We start from the raw sequence: 20809 nt of genomic DNA, 5'->3' as shown, positions 1-20809 counted from the left end.
TATAGCAAATTATGTTAAACGGCAGCGCGTTTGGCCTCCCACCTGCCCCTCCCCCTTTTTTTTTTTTCGTTGCTCATTTCGCCGATTGAGCGATGAGGGGGTGGGCCAGGGGTCACACACAATACCCATACATATTTATATATATAATCCCATAGCGTCTTAATGCCCCGAAAAAAAGGGGCAGCCAAATGTGTGTCACGTTTCTGGTTGCCTTTGATTGATATGATTGGTTGTGGTGCGATTTGTGATTTGCGATTTGCGATTTGTGATTTGTGATTTGCGATTTGGGATTTGAGATTTGGGATTTGCGATTTGAGATACGAGATGTGCGGTGCGTTTCGGCACTCGATCCATCCGAGTTTGATACCAAAACTCATTCGGTATTAGCCCATTGTTTGGCGGCTACCATTTTCTAGCCGCACATTTTTTCTTTCATTTTTCTCGTTGGCTATTTTGTTAAATTAGTTTGCTATGATGCGGCAAGATTTGTTTGTTATTTTGTTTGGATTGCCTTTTCATGTTGTTGCTACTTGCCGCTTAATTGCCAAAAACAATGGGGCAACTTCGGTTGGCCTTTTATGCCACAATGGTAGCAAACGAAGTCGGCAATAAGCATTTTTAAAGCTAATCAACGGCGGCATTCAAGACGTGAAATGTTTTTGGGGGCTCAAGCCGAAAACCGAAAACAATCTAAGATCGCGAGGCTTTCCTGGAATTCTGCGGTGGACTTCAGCCAAAAGGGTTGGCAGAACTAAGGAGCTATTAGTTCCATTTCAAAATACTAGATCTATCTGGTTGTAAGTATGAATATGAATATGAATATGAATCTGATTCGGTAACGATTCATTGCTCTCATGATAGATGATATATGGTTATGGGCCAGGCAAGTGCCGTGTAATGGATACACGAGATGTGGGTTCGATATGAGAAGCGCCGACAATCCTTTGCGCACAGACCTCCGATGTCGATTAGGTTGATTACGATGATGACCTCAAGCACTCGCCGATGATTTGCATTTATGAAAAGTGAGCAGGGGTAGTATCTTATGTCTGTCGTCACGCCCTCGAGTCAACATATCGATGACTACCGCTCGTTTGCCCCCTTGTTTTTCAGTGTGTTTCTGCTGCCCTTTTCTACCGTTTCTACCGTTCGTATGCGATTCTACCCATTTTACCGATTTTACCCATTTGCTGAGGCGTGAATTGGCCTCGAGTAAGAGTTAACAGATAATTAACTTCTTCTGTGTTTTTTTTTTTTTTTTTCCATCTGTATCTCAGGTGGATCGTTCGCTTCGGGCCTTTGTTTCTTCCCATAGTTTAGTAGGTGTTACTGAAAGAGGAGAGCTCCTTGCATGATCCAGCAGTTTTAGTTTTGTGCGTTTCGATTTCGGTTTACATTTCTCTTTCGGTCACTATTTTTGTTGTGTTTTTTTTTTTGGTTATTTGGTAGCTCCGGCGCCTCAATCGAAATTAATAGCAACTTGATGAGTTGTTGAAATTATAATTTCAACTCCCCCCAAAAAAGAAAACCCATCGAAGTGATTTGCCGAGTCATGGGCAAGAGGGCGCCCCGAGTTGAACTACCAATTCATGTTGGAATAAATGCGTTAAATTAGCTCCTTGTGAATGGTTCAATCTTCAAAACTGTTTCGTTTCGTTTCTTTTTCTTTTTTTACTTTTCTTTTCAAGTTCTGCGGTTGCCGAAGCCCTTGCATTTGTTGGCCCATCGAAATCAAAACAATTTCCGCTCAATTAATAAAAGCACAGCTCAGATCTTTGACTAATTAGTTGGCCATAAAGCACGAGAAGTCGAAAACAAAAACGAAAACGAAAACGAAAACTCTATACGGAGCCACCTAAATTTGTCAACTTCCGACGGCCCCAAAGAGATACGAGATACCAAATAAAATATATAAAAAGTATAAATCTTAAGAAAAAAACGGGCAAATGCAAATCACGACTGGAAATGCTCTCGAATATGTTTTCTGTTGACAAATAAACGCCTCTGCACGGCGGCGCGACATCACTTGACAAATGTCCGGCTCCTCGCATCCGCATCTGCGTATCTGCGTATCTGTGTATCTGAGTATCTGCGTATCTGAGTATCTGTGTATCTGCGTATCTGTGTTTCTGTGTATCTGGGCATGTATCTGAGCTCCAAGTCACTGGCGCCAAGCTCAGCGCATGCCACATTAAAATTTTTGTTTAGCTGCCGCTCGCGCTCCGTCGACTGTGTGATTTTGCCCCCCGGTCTCCACGTTTATTTGTTTATAATTTTTCAAAGCTTAAATGGAGCGAAAGAAACCCCGAACAAAATAAAACCGAAATAAAGCAAAGATCCGCCGCCACTGACCCTAGAGATACCCCTTCCTAATCACGAGTCCCCCGCAAAACAGGTTGACTTCTTTCTGTCCCGGAATATCTGTCTCAACCACTTCCCATACGACATTCGTGGCCATAACTCTTCGAAACGCATTTGGTTTTATGCCTGCCTTTGGTAGTTATGTTGTTTAGATATGCTGAAATATCCACCTATCTATCATTTATACAAATGCTTTATGGCCTTTCTCATGGGAATGATTTGTTTCTCAGATGCTCAACTCCAAAGTGTATATGTTCATAATGAATAGCTTAACATCAAATTACATTTATCTTCTCGAATTGGAGATTACTGATGCATTATTTAAATGGGGAATACGACTTTGTAATTATGCCATAGTAATAGATAGTTGGGTCTGGTCAAGTTTGTGATCTATTTCGATCTGGATACGCTTTGCTGCTGCCTTCGAGTTCAGTGCTTTTATGTCAAAGTTCAAGACATGCCAGGCATGAAGGAGGGAATGGGCGAGTGAAGTCGAGGCATACTGTTTGTATTGGCGCCCAACGTGGGGCCCAACTTCTGTCCCGTGGCGCGGCCATTGCACCGCCTCCCTCCCCCCCGCCACAGCCACCCGCCGTCTGTGCGTCGGCAAAAGTTCTTAAGAAGTTTTTGTGTCATGCCCTCAGGTTGCTGCTGCTGTTGTTGTAAAATTTATTATAAAACTCACAGCGGGCGGGCGCTCGAGAGAAAGATGCTCCCCGGCCCCCTAAAGTTGTACAAATTTCCTCGTTGACATCTGGATGGCGGGATGAAGGAGGAGACTTACCCATTCCCATTCCCAATCCCATTCCCATTCCCATTCCCATTCCCATTCCCAACCCCAACCAATTCCCATGCCCTTACCCATCCCGCGGCTCTTGATGAGCTGACGAACTCCCGAAGTCAACGCTTTGATGGGGATCGAGTTACTCAAAGCTGTTTCCCCAGAAAATCAGCTGGAAGCTGCCTATATCTATGTTCATATATCTGTATATCTGTATATCTGTATGCCACAGACATTTGATACGCTTGATATTGGTGAGATGAAACAAAAACAAAACAAAATAAGAAAGAAAGGAGTGCAGTCTTAATGAAGATGCAAATGTATCTCCAACTGCCGCTGACAGCCCACAGATGTCCCCCTTTTCCCCTGCTCCTCCACCTCTGGCAATACTCCCGATTCTCGCGAGCAGATTAAGATTTGTTTGCTGTGCCTCCTCTTCAACTTGTTGGCATTTGTCACTTTCGTTTAGTTGTGAAGAGGGACCCCAAAGAGGTGTTGATTGTGTCACACTTGTCGCACTGTCTCAAGGGAAAGAGCGCATGCAATCCGTAGGAGCGACAAGAAACGAATGCCGCCTAAATATCCTTTAACTGTAACCAATGACACATCAAAGGCCAGCGCCCGAAACTCCGAAACTCCGCATATAGAGGACCAGTGCTCACAATCCCACAATCCCAATCCCAATCCAACCGAACCGAATCGAACCCGTGCCCATCTTTGAGTCCCCGTTAAGTGCTCATGGGATCGGAATTTGGGCATTTCGAGTGCCTTCGATCGCGAGGAGCTCAGCTCGGGAAAACAATGGGAAACCCGCGGAGGGAGGGCACGGAAAATTTGTAGGCCCCAGTAACCTGATGGAAATGCGAGCAAGGTGCCGCGGCGAAAGGCGAATGAAAAGTCGGCGTAATGATGTTGTTGCGGTCAGATCGTAGAGCACATATGCTGCGGATATCCTTGACAGGTTAACCGAACAGCTGCTAAACGATGGGAAAAGGATTCGAAAGGTGAGCGCACCCTAGAAATTAGAAAGCCAAACAAAAAAAAAACTATTATAAAAACTGGGAGGAACTTCAACTTAGGGAATCTGTCAGCAAGGAATTTGAAATGCAAAGGTGATGGTATTGTTAAGTATTTAAAACGTTTGTCTGTACTCAATGATGATTATACTTTCAGCAGCAGTAAACACTTACTACGAACTATGCAATAGGTTTTATATCATATTATATACAATCATATTATATCCTATTAATTAAGATCGGTGGACTTCAAACACTAAGTGCATCGACTAAGCTGCAATTAAGTTTCTGCTTTGGCAACACTTCCTCAATTAAACCAAGGTCTCTTAGATATTATTATGCTTATCCACTTGCTGCCTGCTGCATAGATAATGTGCTCAATTTGTGAGCAATTTTTCTAATCCCATTACAACGTACATAGGCTTCTAGCCCTGATTTCCCTGTAATCGCAGTATCGCATGTTAGTTAACATTTTGAAGGCCTTTCTCAGCGCTTCTCATTTCTGCAAGGAAGGGGTCGTTCTGGAATTTTTGCACATTAAACTTGTTCGTTTTTGGCAAATTGCTCTTCGCTGGCTATTTTCCTCTGTTTTTTTTTCCAAGCGCATTGAACTTCCGTTTTTAATGCGCCGCCACGCCCACATGGCGACTGTGTCCGCCCTCGTTCCGACATTAATTTTATTTTTATTGTATTTGGTTTGTTGTTGGTTTTACTGGCCAGGCAATGAAGCGTTGCAAGGCGGCAACGGCAACGTTGAAAAATCGCGTCCGACTATTTTTTATGATTTTCTCTTTTTGTTTTATTATTATTTTTTTCTTTGACTTTGTGGAGCGGCGGGGGCTGCGGCGGTGACCGCGTTTGCTTTAGTTTAAACATTTGCCAGTCAAAGCGCGCTTAATTTATGCCTTTTTTATGCTGATGAAACGCAGACGGGCCGCTCCACGCCACTCGAGAAACCCAAACCCAAACTCAAACCCAAACCCAAAACCCAAACCCAAAGAGCACTTGGAGGTCGCTGGTGGAACTACTACTACCACTACCGCCAGTACCAGTACCAGTACCACGATGAACACAAAGTCGCCAGCTATCGAGCAAATGGAATCGTTAAAGTAAAGTAAAGCTCGAGTCCAAAACATCTCGGTCTCTTCCGCTTCGGGTTGCACTTGCCTTTTTCAATGGAAGGCGGCAAATCCATGGGCTCAGCAATTAAAATTCATTTCTGTTCGGCTTTTATGGGCTTCTCCGATGGTATATGTGTTATATTTCCTGGCTTACTTTTAAACTTCAAACCAGGCACTATATATCAACACACTTTTGTACCTTAAACAAGGCACTATCTATCCCCATACTTCTATACTTAAAACAAGGTACTATATATCCCCATACTTTTGTACTTAAAACAAGGCACTATCTGTCCCCATACTTCTATACTTAAAACAAGGTACTATATATCCCCATACTTTTGTACTTAAAACTAGGCACTATCTATCCCCATACTTCTATACTTAAAACAAGGCACTATCTATCCCCAATCTACTATATATCCCCATACTTTTTTTTACTTAAACCCAGGCACTATATCCCCTTACTTTTAAACTTAAAACAAGGCACTATCTATCCCCATACTTCTATACTTAAATCCAGGCACTATATATCCCCATACTTTTGTACTTAAAACAAGCTACTACATATCCCCATATGATTATGCATCGCTACACCTTTTTGGTAACTTTTCAGCTCACAGATCCTTATGGCAGACCAACGGGGGTTTCTAAGCCTTTGTACCTAAGATCACAGCTCCTTCTATGCGATATGGCAGATGGCACTCACCTGTATGACGCGCATGGGCAGCCCGGTCTCCTTGGCCAGTTGCTCCCTGATGTGGCGTGTCGGCTTCGGCGTCTGATTGAAGGCCGTCTTGAGCACCTCCAGCTGTTTGGCCTTGATGGTGGTGCGCGGACCGCGTCGCTTCGATCCGTTGGCATCGTCGGGACTTTTGTTCTCCGCCTGGGAATCGCCGCGTCCATCCGGATCGCCGTCCAAGGAGCCCTGAATTCAAACGGTGAGGGGAGGGAGAAGGGTATGGTTATGTGCTGTCCATATATATGTACATATAGTGGCACACACAATGCCGGGCCTCATAATCGTTTGCCAATCATTAATCAAAACGAGTGTGGAGTGTGGAGTGTCGACTGTCGACTATAGAGAGAGTGTGTGTGTGGAATGGGAGACCCCAACAATGCCACCTAACCGAACGATCATCAAAGTCCATATTGTCTGCTTTATTAGGGTGATTACACACGAATACCCTTTTTGAATTGAGTGTACTTAAACTTTGCATAAGTGGTGCAGTCGAATATGATTTGGAACTTGATGCTAAAGAATATGATATAAAACTTGATGCTACAGAATATGATTTGGAACTTGATGCTACAGAATATGATTTAAAACTTGATGCTACAGAATATGATTTGGAACTTAATGCTACCAAATATGATTTGGAACTTAATGCTACCAAATATGATTTGGAACTTAATGCTACCAAATATGATTTGGTACTTAATGTAACAGAATATGATGGTTGTGTGATGAAGGATATAAGGATTTTCTCTGATTCCTAACTCTTGGTGGGGTATCCTTTTTGGAAACCAGCAAACTCTCCAAACTTCGCAACTACAGGGTAGCCACTCCATTCATTACGCGAGTGAAAAACGTGGAAAACAAGTTAATGATGCAACTCGGCACATCGGCAACGATGGTCTTACCTGATCGGAATCGTCATGGGTATTTTTGCTATCGGTGCTCATGCTTTGTACTGATATATCCGATGTGCCCAGAGGTCCGCCCGCTGAGTCGGGTCCATTGGGCCCCAGTACGCCCAATCCCAATGCCGTGGCCCGCAAATGCGGCGGATCATCGTCGTCATCGTCTTCGCTCGCCGAGCCCATTAATGAATCTGTAAGAATCGGAAACGAAAGTGTGTAGATATATATTAGTATATGCAGTATATATATATAGGAGTAGGAGTAGGGGTAACAAATTGCTGGGCTCTGCAATACATAGAGATTGTAGGGCATTCCACTTAAAATACAATTGCAATAAATAATATTTGCGCTGGGCTAAGCCCAAAACGACGCTGGAATCGCATTTGAATTGGGTTTATTTGGCTGACTGGGTCACGTGTCGCCATTTCATGCTCTAAGTAGCTGGTCTTTCCCTTAACTGCCGCTCGTTGTTCGTTGTTCGTTGTTCAATGTTCGATGTTGGGTGTTCGGGTCACGTGTCAACTGCAGTTGTTGCTCGCTGATTTCTATATAAGTTGATTAGGTCGCCGAGAGGCGGAGGAGGGGAGGTCTTATCTCCGTTGAGTTCTCTGGTGCTGACTGTTAAGCTCTGGGCCATGCAAAATGCTGACACGCGTTCGACTTCCTTCGGTTTGCCCAGTGTTCTCGAGATAAGCGAGAAAACGAGCTTCGAAACGTGTCACTCAAAGGAAGAAGAAACGCTCGCGTTTTCAATGGTTTCTCGAGGATTTGGTAAATCTGTGCGGTAACCCTCGGGGAGCACCTGACCTGACAGCGTTTACCCGAGGGACAGTTGCCAGAAATAAATTACACTTTATTATGCATAATCTAATCCGCACCAGATGCAACCCAAGGGGGTTGGTCCTGTCCCAACGATCACAGAGCTCTTCGACTGTGATTCTGTGATTCTGCGATTTCAGTCTGGTCTTTCCTGGTGTAGTCTAGTCTAGTCTAATCTGGTTTGGTCTCATCTGGCACCTGTCACATCGACTGAATCTGGAGACGAAGAGCTTAACTCATCCCGAGATGAGTTCCAGTCGGCCTGATGGGATGAGTGCAGATGATGATGAGATTCCAGCGATTCGAATGCGAAATCATCGCCAGACGTCGCTGAATGAGTTCGCTAGTCGATGGGGGGGCAGCTTTCGAATTAGATAGCCATGAAGGTAAAGAAAAAGAGCTGACAAGCTGCAGTTTTCATTTCGCATGTGAACATATCACTGAGCAGCGTAGTTTTGGGTTCTACATTTTGCTGTTCTACCAAAATCCTTTCATCTACCAACTTCCCACCATCTGGTTTAAGCTCACAAAACGACGTTAGCCCCAGAAGATCTTAATCAGTTCGAGGAGTGTTCCGAGCGTTTGGTCGAGTGTGTCGCAGGATGCCATAGAAGTCCTTCAACAATTGACCCGCAGACAGAGCCAACGGTACGGAAGTTTCAAGTGTTTACCAGCATCGTTTACTGGGTGGTTCAAATGCCTCGAGTGAGTGCCACGAATGCCACGAATGCTTTGAATGCTCTGAATACTCTCTGAATGCTTCGAATATTTCGCATCGCTCAAGTGGGTGGCGGGCGTTGGTGGTGGTGGTGGTGGTTTAAAGCCCAAAAGAACCCTGGCCTGGTCAAAGGTTTTGGGTTTTGGTTTTGGGTTTGGTGCCTTCCTCTGCCTACGATTCGATTCCATATGGGCGCTTTAAGTTGTTGTAAACACATGTTAATAAACACGCCGAGGGTTGTCAGTACCAGTAACAACAACAACAACAACAACAACAACAACAACAACAACAACTGGCTCGAGCATCACTCAAATTAACTTTGAAAACCATTCAGGAACACTTCATTTGATTGCCACGGAAAACGTTGCTGGAAACCAAAAAAAAAAAAAAAAAAAAAAACTAAACTGGGAAACTGGGAAACCACCCCCTGGCCCTGCGGCAGTTGTTGTTTGTAATTGTTGTTGTAGCAATAGCAATTATACCATTGAAGCAACCCTCCTCGGCAGCCATAAAAGTTCAAACACTCATTTCGCGCTTAGAAAAATATTTCCAGTAACCTCGTGGCCTTCTGAATTTTAGCCCCCCCACCCCAACCCCCCAACTCCCACTTCATTCCTCATGTTTTTCTTTGGCAAACATCCTCATCCGCATCCGCATCCGCATCCACATCCGCAGTCGAGGATGCCGAACAAGTGCCGAGATCCTTGAGAGCTGAATCATTGGGCAAACAAGCAGGACAGGCACATAAATAAACAACAGGCGCCGCCGCCTGATGGCATGAATCCATCAATGTGCCTCACCCCCTCAACCCCTCAACCCCTCAACCCCTCACCCCCCTTGATTTTCCTTTTCCACGCCGTGGCCTGTTTGCATAGTCAAGTGCAACAGTTTCCAGTTTCCAAGTCCTGAATAGACGTTGCCCATCTTTGCAGAAGATCTCGAAAAAGGTTGAGTGTGTGGGTGAATTGTGTTGTGAATGTCACCTGTTCGGTGGGTGGTGGGTGGTTCACTTCAGTGGATCGGCGCTTGAATAACTGAGCCACGTTAAAAAGGAAAGTAATTCATAGTTTTGTAAGCTTAAATACAAAATACAGCTTCAATTTAAATACACTAAATTGCGCCACAAACTCTGAAATTCAGGTCATGTCCAGGCACCTTAAACGATTTTGTTCCCTTCAAAAAGAAAAACAACAAAAACTGTGGAAATAACCCATATCATGTTCGGTGAAAATCGAAATTCTCCGCCCAACTGCTGGCCCCCCCCCCCAAAAAAACTTTATTGCCCCACGTAAATAGTTTTGTCAGGACATCGAATATCTACCTGTCATTGCCTTGCCCCATTCGCAAAAGGGAAAATCGTGCTCAGGTCCAGTGGGTGGTGAATGTGGGTGGTAGGGGTGGTGGTGGTGGGTGTGGGGGAGGTTGGCTGGTTGGGCCAACCCCAAGGACTCGGCATCCAGTGAAGGATGGTGGAGAAAGCAGCAGCAGCAACAGCAGCCACCACCAATCGACGTAGACAAAGCGCACACACATTAATTTCGAATTAGTTTTGCATCATGTGGTTCACGATGCAGAAAAATCGAGGGGGTTTTTCCTCACCCTCACCCTCAGCCTCACCCTCACCCTCACCCTCTCCCTCAAGCTCCCCAGCATTTTCAGCTGGTTTTTCTGCCACTCTGGCCATCATTCCATGTATGTGTGTGTGTGTGTGTGTGTTTTCTTTCTTCTCGGTTCGTGTTTATGGGCAACTATTAAGTGCACAACGTAGTGCGGCATGAAAAATGCGGCATGGACGTGGAACAGATCGCTGGATTTTCTACATGAGCGCATTCTGAAAGTCGTTCGCCCCACCAACTTGCAGACACGGCCATATATACTATATAGTCATTCTGGGTTCTCGATTCCCAGTTCTGTATTCTGTGCTCTGTGCTCTTGAGTTCTGGGTTTCTGAGTTCTGGGTTTCTGAGCTCTGGGTTTCTGAGTGCATGGTCTTGGGCTCTGCCCATTCTCCATTCATCGGATGAAATCCGAGGGGAGTCTCGCGTTTGCTGGCTGTAAAATTAGGTTAATTCCTGTCAGTGCGTTGCTGATTTGAATTGTCACAGAAGGCGGAGGGGATATACATATATACACTGGGATGTTCGTAATAACCATAAAGTAATGAACACCTGCTAATGCGTGTGTTTCCGCTTGTGAGGCGCTTGCAATATGCAATTAAGTGCGTTGCAAGGGAGCTGGAATCATCTCATTTAACTAACGATAAACGTTGATTTCTTGTACCATCATTAGGTATTCTATTAACGAGTGGTGTGCACAATTTGAATACTTTTGTCGCAGTGCATACACTTGGCACCTGGTTCTCGGTTTCGTACTCTTTGGCATGGGATTTACTCGCACTTTGAGTGCCATTCGCATTGACGTTCGCTGACGTCTCCTCCTTCTCCTCCTCCTCCTCCCTCTGGGCTCCTCGTGGCCCCCCAGTAGCCCCTCTCAGCACCCCAAATGCCCCATTCCGATCGCGGCTTAGTGACGACGACTCTAATCCCCTGACTGCCTGTCTCTCAGCCTCATTCTCATCCGCATCCTCATCCTCATCCTCATGCTACATGCTACATGCTACATGCTACATGCATGTATGTACATCCATATACTTCTGCTCTTTCGCTTTTTCTCGGGCTTTATATTTTCCTTTTCGTCTTCTACTCTTTTCCACATGACAGTTACGCAAGAAAAGTGTCAAATCGAGTGAGTTGGCAAATGTTATGCAATCCCAATCCCCAGCTGGGATCCGATAGCCGATTGCCGACTGCCGTTGGGCGATAAAAGCTGCCAACGGTTTGATTTCAGCAATATATGTATATATTCTCTGGCTTTAAAGCCCAATGGTTCTGGTTTAGCAGGGAATTTAAAACAGCGAAATCATTAGATAAGAGTAGTAGCCCTACTACTTTGAATTTAGCACTTAGAACTCGGAACTCTGTATAGATATAGATGTTCTATTAGAAACTGTCACTCAACTTAAAAGTGCCACAGTTGGCCTTTAAAAATCCCAAATTGGATTTACAAGGAACTGGCGCAATTTTCCCATTTTTCGCCCTTGTTTTTATATCTCGTGTCATTGACAGACTAATTTTTTTTTATTTTCCTTCCTGCACTTTGGCTTCCTTTGGGGGGGAGGGGGGTGAATTTTCCCTCCGTTGGAGTCGTCATCAATTTGCCGGGCGTCGTCGTCTGTTGGCATTTAGTGACACTTGAGCGACAAACTGGCCAACGTCATGTCAAGGTCACACAACCACACGGCTATAAATACACACAAACACACACCAAATACTATATATATATATGTATATGGTTGGAGCCTTGGGTCATTGGTAATGAGTGTCCAAAGTTGTGCAAGTTGTGGAAACTGTTCAAGTTGCTGCCCGGCCAGCAGTTTGCACTTAATTTCTGTTTGTGTGTTGCGTGCACAAACATTTAAAATTTATAGACAAACAGTCCACAGTCGTCTGCCCCTTTCCGGAAAAGTGGGTTGTGCGTTGTGGGTTGTGGGTGGGCAGTGGGAAATTCCATGTACTACCCCCCCGGCCCGCTTTTCCGATTTAGCCACTTGGCATGCTCAGTCAAGTGGAAAGTGTAGTGCCATCCCCTCGACGGCCAAATGAAGTTGCTGCCCCACCCACACACACCGTGGCGAACCCCCAAACGCAAGCTATTCCATCCCCATTCCCACTTCCATTCCCACTTTCCACTTCCCACTTCCATTCCCACTTCCATTCCCATTCCAAGCACCTTGGTGGAAATTGCTCCTTCTGTTGACTGGTTCACGTTCTTCACGCTTTGATGCGGCATTACAAATTGTTGTGGTATTTGTTGTTGCCGTTGCACCCTCGCAAATAGTTGCACACACACGCAGCGAACACACACGCACTTGCACTGAGAGAAACGGAGATGAACCAACGATCAGCAGAGAAATGGAAGCTCTTTTCGCATTTCACTGTTTGCATGCATATATGTTAAGTTTGCATGCTAAGTTTGCATGTTAAGTTTGCATGTTAAGTGTTAGCTCACAAGTCACTAGCATTTTCGCGCAGTGCACAACATTTGTTTAATTCATTTGTCGTTGCCGTTGCCGTGGCTTTGGCTTTCAGTTCAAAGTTTTGCAGCCATATCTGTCTCGAAATTCGTGGCCGCCGCTCAAAGTGTCAGAAACAGTTTTTGAGCCTTTGTGACTTTGACTTTTGATGATGTTTTGACTTGGTGTAGAACTTGATGTAGAAAATGGTGGAAAATGTTGGGAAATGCGAGGGGGTGGGGGGTTGGTGGGAAATCAGACAAGTTGGCTCAGTTCGAACTTCGTTTTGTTTGACACTTTGCTGCAAACAATAAACTTGAAGTTCTTCAGCTGCAAATGAAAAGGGGCAAAATGAAGGGTAAAACGAAAAGCAGGACAGCCAGCAAGCAAACTGTCAAGTGTTGAATCCTTACGTATCCTTTGGCACAAATTTAGCCCAAACAGCAGTGCAAATCGCAGAGTAACATACACAAAATGGGGAAACAAAACTACAGTAGAGATAGATATATATATATATTAAACCTTAACTGACTTAAGAAACTTTAAACAATTTCTTCTCTACTTGAATGTTTCATGTTGCAGAGCAACCATTTTGGCAACCGAAAATCTTTGTTTTGATTGGCATTACGGGCACAATGTGTGTTTCTTACAAATGCTTAAGGAATCCAAAAAAAAAAGAAGGGGTTGCTGGGTGGAAAAAAGGAAAGCGGAAAACGGCAGAGGGAAAAGGGAAAACGTAGAGCAACAACAGTCAGAAAAGTGAGTACGCTCTGTTACCTTTCTGGGCAACTGCCTTCGGCTTGTTGTTGTGCCAAATGTGGCCTGTCCGCCGCTGTTTGTTGCTTTTGTTATTTCAAGCATTTTGTGGCAGTGCCACAAGCGACAATCTACAACAACAACAACAGCAACAGCAGCAACAACATGAAATAACAACAAAACAACAAAAACCGGCCGCATTTTGTGGGCATTTGTAAAGTGATCCCTTTTTTGCCATGCTGTTGGTTTTACAGCCAGACGAACAGGCACCGCAAGGACCAAAGGACCAAAGGACGAAAGGACCTTTCTCCCTTTTGTTTTCAGCGCATGTTTAAATCGCTGTGGCTGCACTGCGCAAAATTCTTGTATTTTACAAACGAAACTCTTGGGGTTTCAACACAATTTAAATAAATAGCATTTTCTTGAATTGCCAGGATATTTTCATATATGTTATTTATTTTACAGCTTTAAAATATGTTCTTAAAAATTACGTTTTTAAGCCGAAGTGAATTGGAATTTATTTAAAGGAGGTTTTTATTTTTGTTTCAAGTGTTTTCGCGATGCTGCTGTCAGGATGTTGCTATTCCGCCTAAAGCAACAGGATTGCGAGGCTCGCGTTTTCCCTTGGAACGCGTTGAGCTGTGCCAAAAAGGATTTGCCTTCCCCTGCCCCCTGCCCCTTCCCCTTCACCTTCGCTTTTCACCCCACCACCCCGTTTGCCCTTGCCCCTTCCCCTTGCCCTGTTGGCATTTAACATTTTCTATATACAGTTGTACATGCATATCTTTCGCTCTGAAATTGATACCAATGAAGTTCGGGCTCAGTATCCTTGCCAAAAAAAAAAAACAAAAACGAAACCGTTTTGTTTATATTGTTATTGCGTACGTTGTAGTGTTATTCTTTCATTTCAACGCGCCTCTCGCTCACGAAAAGTACAAAAATAAGGCAGGAGGCAATTTAAGGAGGGAAGCAAAGGTGAACTCCTTTTTGGCGAGCGACGAACCAACTGACAGGCATAACAATAATAACAACAACAGCAGTAACAACACAAGGACACCAGGACAATTGCCATAAACAAAATGGCGTCGCTTTGAGCCACCAAAAAATGCGACCGCCGAGCGGAAGTAATGGAAGTTGAAGTTAAGGACTCGCAGGATGTTCGACTTGCGCCCTTTTCCGTTTGCTCAATTACATGCGACTGCTTGCTTAAAGGAGTTTTTAAAGAATATGCTTCCTTTTTAAATAACATTTAATATTAAAATATTACAGCTCCCTTTTCGCAAGGGAGCACAGCTAGCTGATCCCGAGATCAACAGACCCTATAGACTCTATACACCCTATACACCCTATAGACCTTGCCCACACAGATGACAAGCATGTTGACAACGCAACACGAGCGAGGAACCAACGGAACCAACGGAACCAAGGTACCAAAGGACCACACATGCGAGTATATCCGATTCCAGGGAATGGGAATTGCAAATGAATTGATGCGCTTTGTTGACTTTTGTCAATTGGGATTATGCCCATTCGCCCATAGCCCGGATTCTGCTGTTTATTGTGGCCCGAAAAGGAGCACAGCCACATTGCGATTAACAATTGGCTTAAAGCCGTGCCAAACAAAGTGTCGAAAAGCGAGCCTAAGCCGCAGTTTCAGTTTCAGTTTCACATACAGCTACAGATACGAATACAGCTATAGATACAAATACAGCTATAGATACAAATACAGCTACAGCTACAGCTACAGCTACAGATACAAATACAGCTACAGCTACAGATACAATTTGAGGTTCAGTTTCAGTTTGAGTCTGAAACCCCAGACGATCCCCAGATCGCGTTCTGCTGTCGGATCATTGACGAATGGGACAATAACAACTTTGTCTACCTGCCCACGCGATCGAAAATATATATACCATATAGTCGGGGCTCAGGGAGAGAGGGAGGGAGAGGAGGAGGGAGAGGGCAGATCAGAGATCAGCGCGCCTAGATTATTATGCCAGTCAGCCATCCGTCGGGGGATTTGTAAAACAGATCTTTTTACGGATTAAAGGCGAAGCCACAGCAGCGGTGGCGGTGGATTCTGCGGTTATGACAAAAGGCAGCCACACAGTGAGAAAATGGGTGTGCGAATGCTCAAAGTGGTTGAGGAACAACAAGAAACCACAACTGAATGTATCTCATGATATGCAAACAACTCTATTTAGAGTATATATTATACTTTATACAGTACTCTTTATATTTTACAAAATGTGCAGATAGATTATAAAGTTACTATACATATAAAAGTTACTATACATATAAAGTTACTATACATATTTTTTTACTGTGCACAAGTTTATGGCCTGATTATTGAGCTTAAGACACGAGCAACAAAACCAATCCACATCTGCGTCTCCAATCTTGCAGAGAACTTCCGTAAAACGATTTAGTTTTGGATGCTATTAAGAAGGGGCAACAATTTTGTTTTTATTTTTCCTTCTTTTTTTTTTGGGAGGCGGGGTCAATGGCATAAAACCGCAGAAAGTGAAAGTAAATGAGTCTCGGGTGGGCCAGCACAATATTTGCCTTAATTGGAGTAATTTCGGTGATTTTTCCTGGTAATAAGAAGTTGATGGATTGTTCGTTGGTTGAGCACGATAAAATAATGGAAAAACTAAATTGTGCTGCTTATGGTCTCAATAATAAATATTTAATGCGGCTTGTATTAAATACTGCGAAAGTAGAAATAACTTAAAGATTACATGCCCGCACTTTAACCTGCATCAGCATAGAAAATTATCCAGATGTGTGAAATAAAATCGCAAATTAGTTCACATAACATTGAGACTAGCCGAAAAATGTGCAAATTTTCCCCCTCAACAACTTTCCCTTTTTCGCGGCGACTCTCCCAGATTTTCGTGTTGTTATAGTTGGATTTCCCTTTCTGTTTGTTTTCCCAACCGTATTTTGTTATTACTATTTCGGTTTTCGGCCCCGCTGTCAAACATATCAATTTCAAAGCGAATTTTCCTCTGGTCCGCTTATCGCCCTCTCTCTTTCTGCCGGGCACAGGCCATCTCTTTCTATGTGTCCCTGTGTTGTTTTATTTGTTTGTCCATAAATTGTCTGTCAGCATTTCTGCTTTTGTTTTCTTTGCTAGATTTCTGACATGTTTTCCCTACCCCCCCCGCCATTCCCACACATACAAATCTCGTCTTTTTTTTTTCATGTGTGTTGTCAGGGTTTTGTTATAACTTTTGATGGATTGCATGCAGAAAATGCCGAAAAAACTGAAAAACGAAAAACGAAAAACGAGCAAAGTTCAAAATTATAAATCACACTCAAATTTGTTGGAAGTGGCGAACAAGAAAATAAATTTATGCTCGCCGTAAACAAGAGTAACAACAAATCGATTAACACATATAAAACGAAAACAAGCATTAACTCCAACGATTTGTGACACTAATAAATAAGGCAGCAACAAAAGCCAGCCAGCATTATCCTTTTCCCCCCTCTCTTATTCCCTTACCCCTTTCCTTTTTATCGCGATTTTTTAAACATTTTTAAACGCACTCCATCTTCCTCGGGGATACTTTATGGGATATGCGGAACTTTTATTTATTTATGCTTATTGCGTTTATCATTTGTGACATTTGCATAGCGCCGGCGTGGGCCAAAAAAACTGATGACTGAGGGGGAATCTGAGGGGGGGGGGGGGGATTTTCAAGAGGCATCCCGAGAAATTGTCACTGCTCCAAGCCAGTTTTATTGCTCCAACCCAGTCGCAATCTGCAGCTGTAAAAATCTGCGCCAATTTATGCGCAAATGAATTGTGCATTTGATGTCGGTTTGCAGCTTACAGAATGGCAAAAAAAAATGGGGAGTGGGCGCCCCACAAAAAAGGGGAGCTAAAGCCCAAACAGCAGGTGATGAGATATAGCTGTGGAGTAATGCCCACTAGATTGGTGGAAAATTACGCGGCTGGCTTTGTATTTATTTTGCAAGTATTTGTATGGCAAACTAAAAGCTGATGGCTTAGATAGCACTTCCTTATGACACTTCCATGCAATTGCAGATACTCGTAAATTTTCTGGTAATTTATTAGTAAGGTCAGCGCAACATAAATCAACGCAGCAAGCCCAGTTTCAACGAACTTAACAGTCATATTTCAGGTGATTCATTAGTTCCAGCGTTTGCGGTTCATTCATCTTTTTAGCACCTACTCCCAGACGCAATCTACACTTGATCTCGCATTTCAGCCATTCGAAATGAAGGCAGCAATTCCCTCTAGGCGCAAAATGCATTTTCGCTGAATGCTGACCCACATTTCGTGGCCCACTGCCACGCCCTTTTCACCTTGCCCACACACACATATACACACATGTTATAGTATAGTCATATATTTATGTATATTCCTCTTAAGCGTTTTACTACGATTTTGCAGGCCAAAACTGAGTCACTGAGATCCAATGGATCATTGCGATCGTCGCCGCCGCCGCCGCCGCCGTTTGAAAACTGACTCATTTTCATTGGCAATCGTGAGTCAGGCGTGGAAATGTGGAAGTGGAAAACTTCGGGGTCCTGAGCTGAGCTGTAGCCTGCAGTTTTGTTATGTCATTTATAGCCGCCTATTTAACGTTTTTTCAAGCGAAAAACTTTATTTTCACGCGCATTACGCAAAACGCGAACAAAAAGTGAACAAAGGCGAAGAAAAAGAGACGCGGCGCAACAACTGTGACTCCAAAGTCAGGCTCCAAAAAGTGCTTGGGCAGTAAAAGGGCATTAAAACTAGCACCGAAGTGGCTGTAAAAAATAAAGCCAAACTAAAAATAAAATAAACATTAAGTGCTCCCCAAGTGCGGGCTTTTGAGATAGAAAACTTAAAACCTAAACCTATAACTGAAACAGAAACAGAAACTGAAACAGAAACAGTAACAGAAACTGAAACAGAAACTGAACTGAAACTGAAACAGAAAAAGAAACATGACTCGAATTGGGAGTACTCGTAAAAATACTCGAGATTGGAAACAGGTTCGAAGTAAAGGGTTTCGGTATGGGTATAGATATGTAGACTTGGCATGGTGACCCCGACAAGTGGGCTTGGGTTTCCGTTTCGGAATTTATCTATGCTGCAATGGTTGCGCCCCAGCGGTTACGGTTACAGGTGCCACATATCTGGGGTACCGCAGATCGGGGCAAGTTCTGGCTTTTATCGACTCATGTCATGTGACTCAAGTACCGATGGAAAACCTATTGACCCAACAAGTATGTATCTATCACCTTAGATTGTGAGAAATTGAAACATTTGTACAGAATTTGGCTTTAAGTGAAATTAAGTAAAAGAAAAGCCTCGAAAGACTCTTTGAAAACCATGCAAAACCATTGCCACTCGGTGAGTTATCTGCCCTGAACATATGCCCACATATATCATACATATTTTTACAAAAATATGAATTATGAGTGTGCAAAATGAAAGGAAGGGAAGGCAAGGGAAGGGCGGGGGAAAAACGCAGCCAATGGCAAAGATCTGCGAAGAGAGATAGGGAAAAGCCACCCCTTCGGAAAAAGAAATTTCACTGGGGGATACGAGGAAACTTTAAGCTTAAAGAGCCAGCCATTTTCGGTGTTTGTATGGCATTGTGTTTTATTTGCGAGTCGAGTTGGCAGTGGAGGGGAGGGGTGGGGAGGAGAGGGGAAATAAAATAAACGAGAGAATCGAAATCGATTTCGTGTATTTCGAGTGCTTGGAGTCTTTCGCCTTTCTAAGCTTTTCCAAAGGGGCCTTAAGCCAGTAGTGTTTGTATGTAGGTATGTCGGTATGTCGGTATGTTGGTATGTGGCAGTGGCAGTGGCAGTATGAAAAACCCAACCGCCTTTCCACATTTTCTTTCTCGCCCGCCGCCCGCCGCCCGCCGCCTGCCTCTCCGTTGGCAGACATCATTTTGCACACAAAGCTCTGCACATTTCCGTTTCCGTTTTGTATACATAACCTCAATTCACATTTTGGCATGGCCACCCTTAGATGCCAACCCCCAATGGTGTGGCCCTCTCTTTCTAGCGCCCGCAGTCTCCTTGCGGCTGTCTCTTTCGTTGGCAAATGCCACCTGCAGCAGTTTTTGTGAAGCTTTGCGTGCTTTTGGTTTCGACAGTTGGATTTGTGCTGTGCGACCTCAGAATAAAGTCCTTCTCGAACCCCCCACTCCCCCCACTTTGCCACTTCACCCCCTGCCCCCCTCTGCCCCCTTTTGCTTGCAGCTTCCTCTCGCCTTTTGTTTCGTTTTTCTTCGCTTTTTGCGGCCGCTGTTTTCCTTAGCCAGCCGCCAACGCGAAATCCGCCAAAGCAAGCCACCCCCACTAACACCACCCACTAGCGCCACCCACTGCCCGCCCCACTTCACCATCTTTTGGCTTTCGCTCCAGCTATTGCCATCCCTCTTTTGGCCATTTCGTTTCGTTTGTTGCCATCTCCTTTGCTTTTTGGCCCGAGGCCCGCCTTTCTTTCTTTTTTCTCCCCCCCCTTTTTTTTTGTGTGTACTGCCAGCGACGCAGTCGACGCTTATCTCTGCCACCCAAACACCCCCCACCCCCCTTTTTAGGTTTTGAAAGGTTTTCCTTATTTTTTGCTCTGCGCTCTTTCGACTCCATTTTTTGACTGGTGAAAATGTTTGGCCAAGCTTGAAATATGACACGATTACAAGAAGTTGGGGGCTCTGCGTACACATAGAAAAATGCCTATTGTGAAGATCAAGAATAAAAATGGTATGAAAATATATATCTTCTTAAGTGCAAGCCACATTTTCGCCGTGTACTAACTCTTTGGCTCGTAAATCTCAGTTGTTAGGAGCTGAGAGTTTGGGAAATTAGCTCCTTAAAGTGCCGCACTTAAAGCTCTTTTATGGAGATCCACCAAAAAAAAAAAAGAAAAGCCAAATTAGGAAAATCAAAAACAAAGGCCATGTGGAAACTGGTAACTGCTGGTATCTGGTAACTGGAAACTGGTAAATGGTAACTGGAAACTGAAACCGAAACTGAGACAGAAACTCTCTCATTGTCATTATCACAGGGGACTTGATTTTGTTTGCTCATCAAAGTTGGCCCCCTAAAAAGACAGAGACACTCAATTTTTGATTGGAGATTTATGGGACAAGTTACGAGCCCGCTTTCGGCACTAAAGTTCAGTCGAGTCAAGAAGACTTTGCTCTAGTTTTAACGCCTCTCGTAATTTGCCCCGACACATCATCAAATGGCTGCCCCTTAACCCTCTACTGGCCCCCGGGTTCGCTTTAGTTAGACATTAAAATGCTGAAAACGCTGAGCGAGAAGACCCTTTTTATTTATTTCCCCCCTTTCCTTGCCTTTCCTTTACGTCTGGGCCTCGTTTTCATTTTATTTCGTAGCCTTACGAGTTTTGTCATTAAGGCGCGCAAGTCGTTCAACAAATGCCCCATAAACAATAAACAATAACAAGTGAATGGGTGTGTGTGTGTGTCTGTGTGTGTGTATGTGTGGGGAAGAGTTATTACCCAAAAAAGGAGGGGGAGT

At 44.0% G+C, this 20809-nt stretch overlaps 2 protein-coding genes across 4 annotated transcripts in view; one reads left to right on the top strand and one right to left on the bottom strand.

Annotated features, from left to right (window-relative positions):
* LOC120455562 (zinc finger CCCH domain-containing protein 13) overlaps positions 1 to 20809 on the top strand; it is a 151530-nt gene that overhangs the window by 36625 nt on the left and 94096 nt on the right. The window lies entirely within an intron of this gene.
* LOC120455563 (LIM/homeobox protein Lhx1) overlaps positions 1 to 20809 on the bottom strand; it is a 49684-nt gene that overhangs the window by 5307 nt on the left and 23568 nt on the right. For both annotated transcript variants that reach the window (XM_039641925.1, XM_039641926.2), the window contains 2 exons: positions 6924 to 7114; positions 5989 to 6207 (listed from right to left, as the gene is read on the bottom strand). In XM_039641925.1, the coding sequence (XP_039497859.1) occupies positions 5989 to 6207; positions 6924 to 7114 (410 nt within the window). The remainder of the gene's footprint in view (positions 1 to 5988; positions 6208 to 6923; positions 7115 to 20809) is intronic.

This window comes from Drosophila santomea, chromosome X (assembly GCF_016746245.2).
Source record: "Drosophila santomea strain STO CAGO 1482 chromosome X, Prin_Dsan_1.1, whole genome shotgun sequence".
Taxonomy (NCBI): domain Eukaryota; kingdom Metazoa; phylum Arthropoda; class Insecta; order Diptera; family Drosophilidae; genus Drosophila; species Drosophila santomea.
The sequence above is the reverse complement of the archived record's forward strand: the minus strand, read 5'-3'. Positions and strand labels throughout refer to the sequence as shown.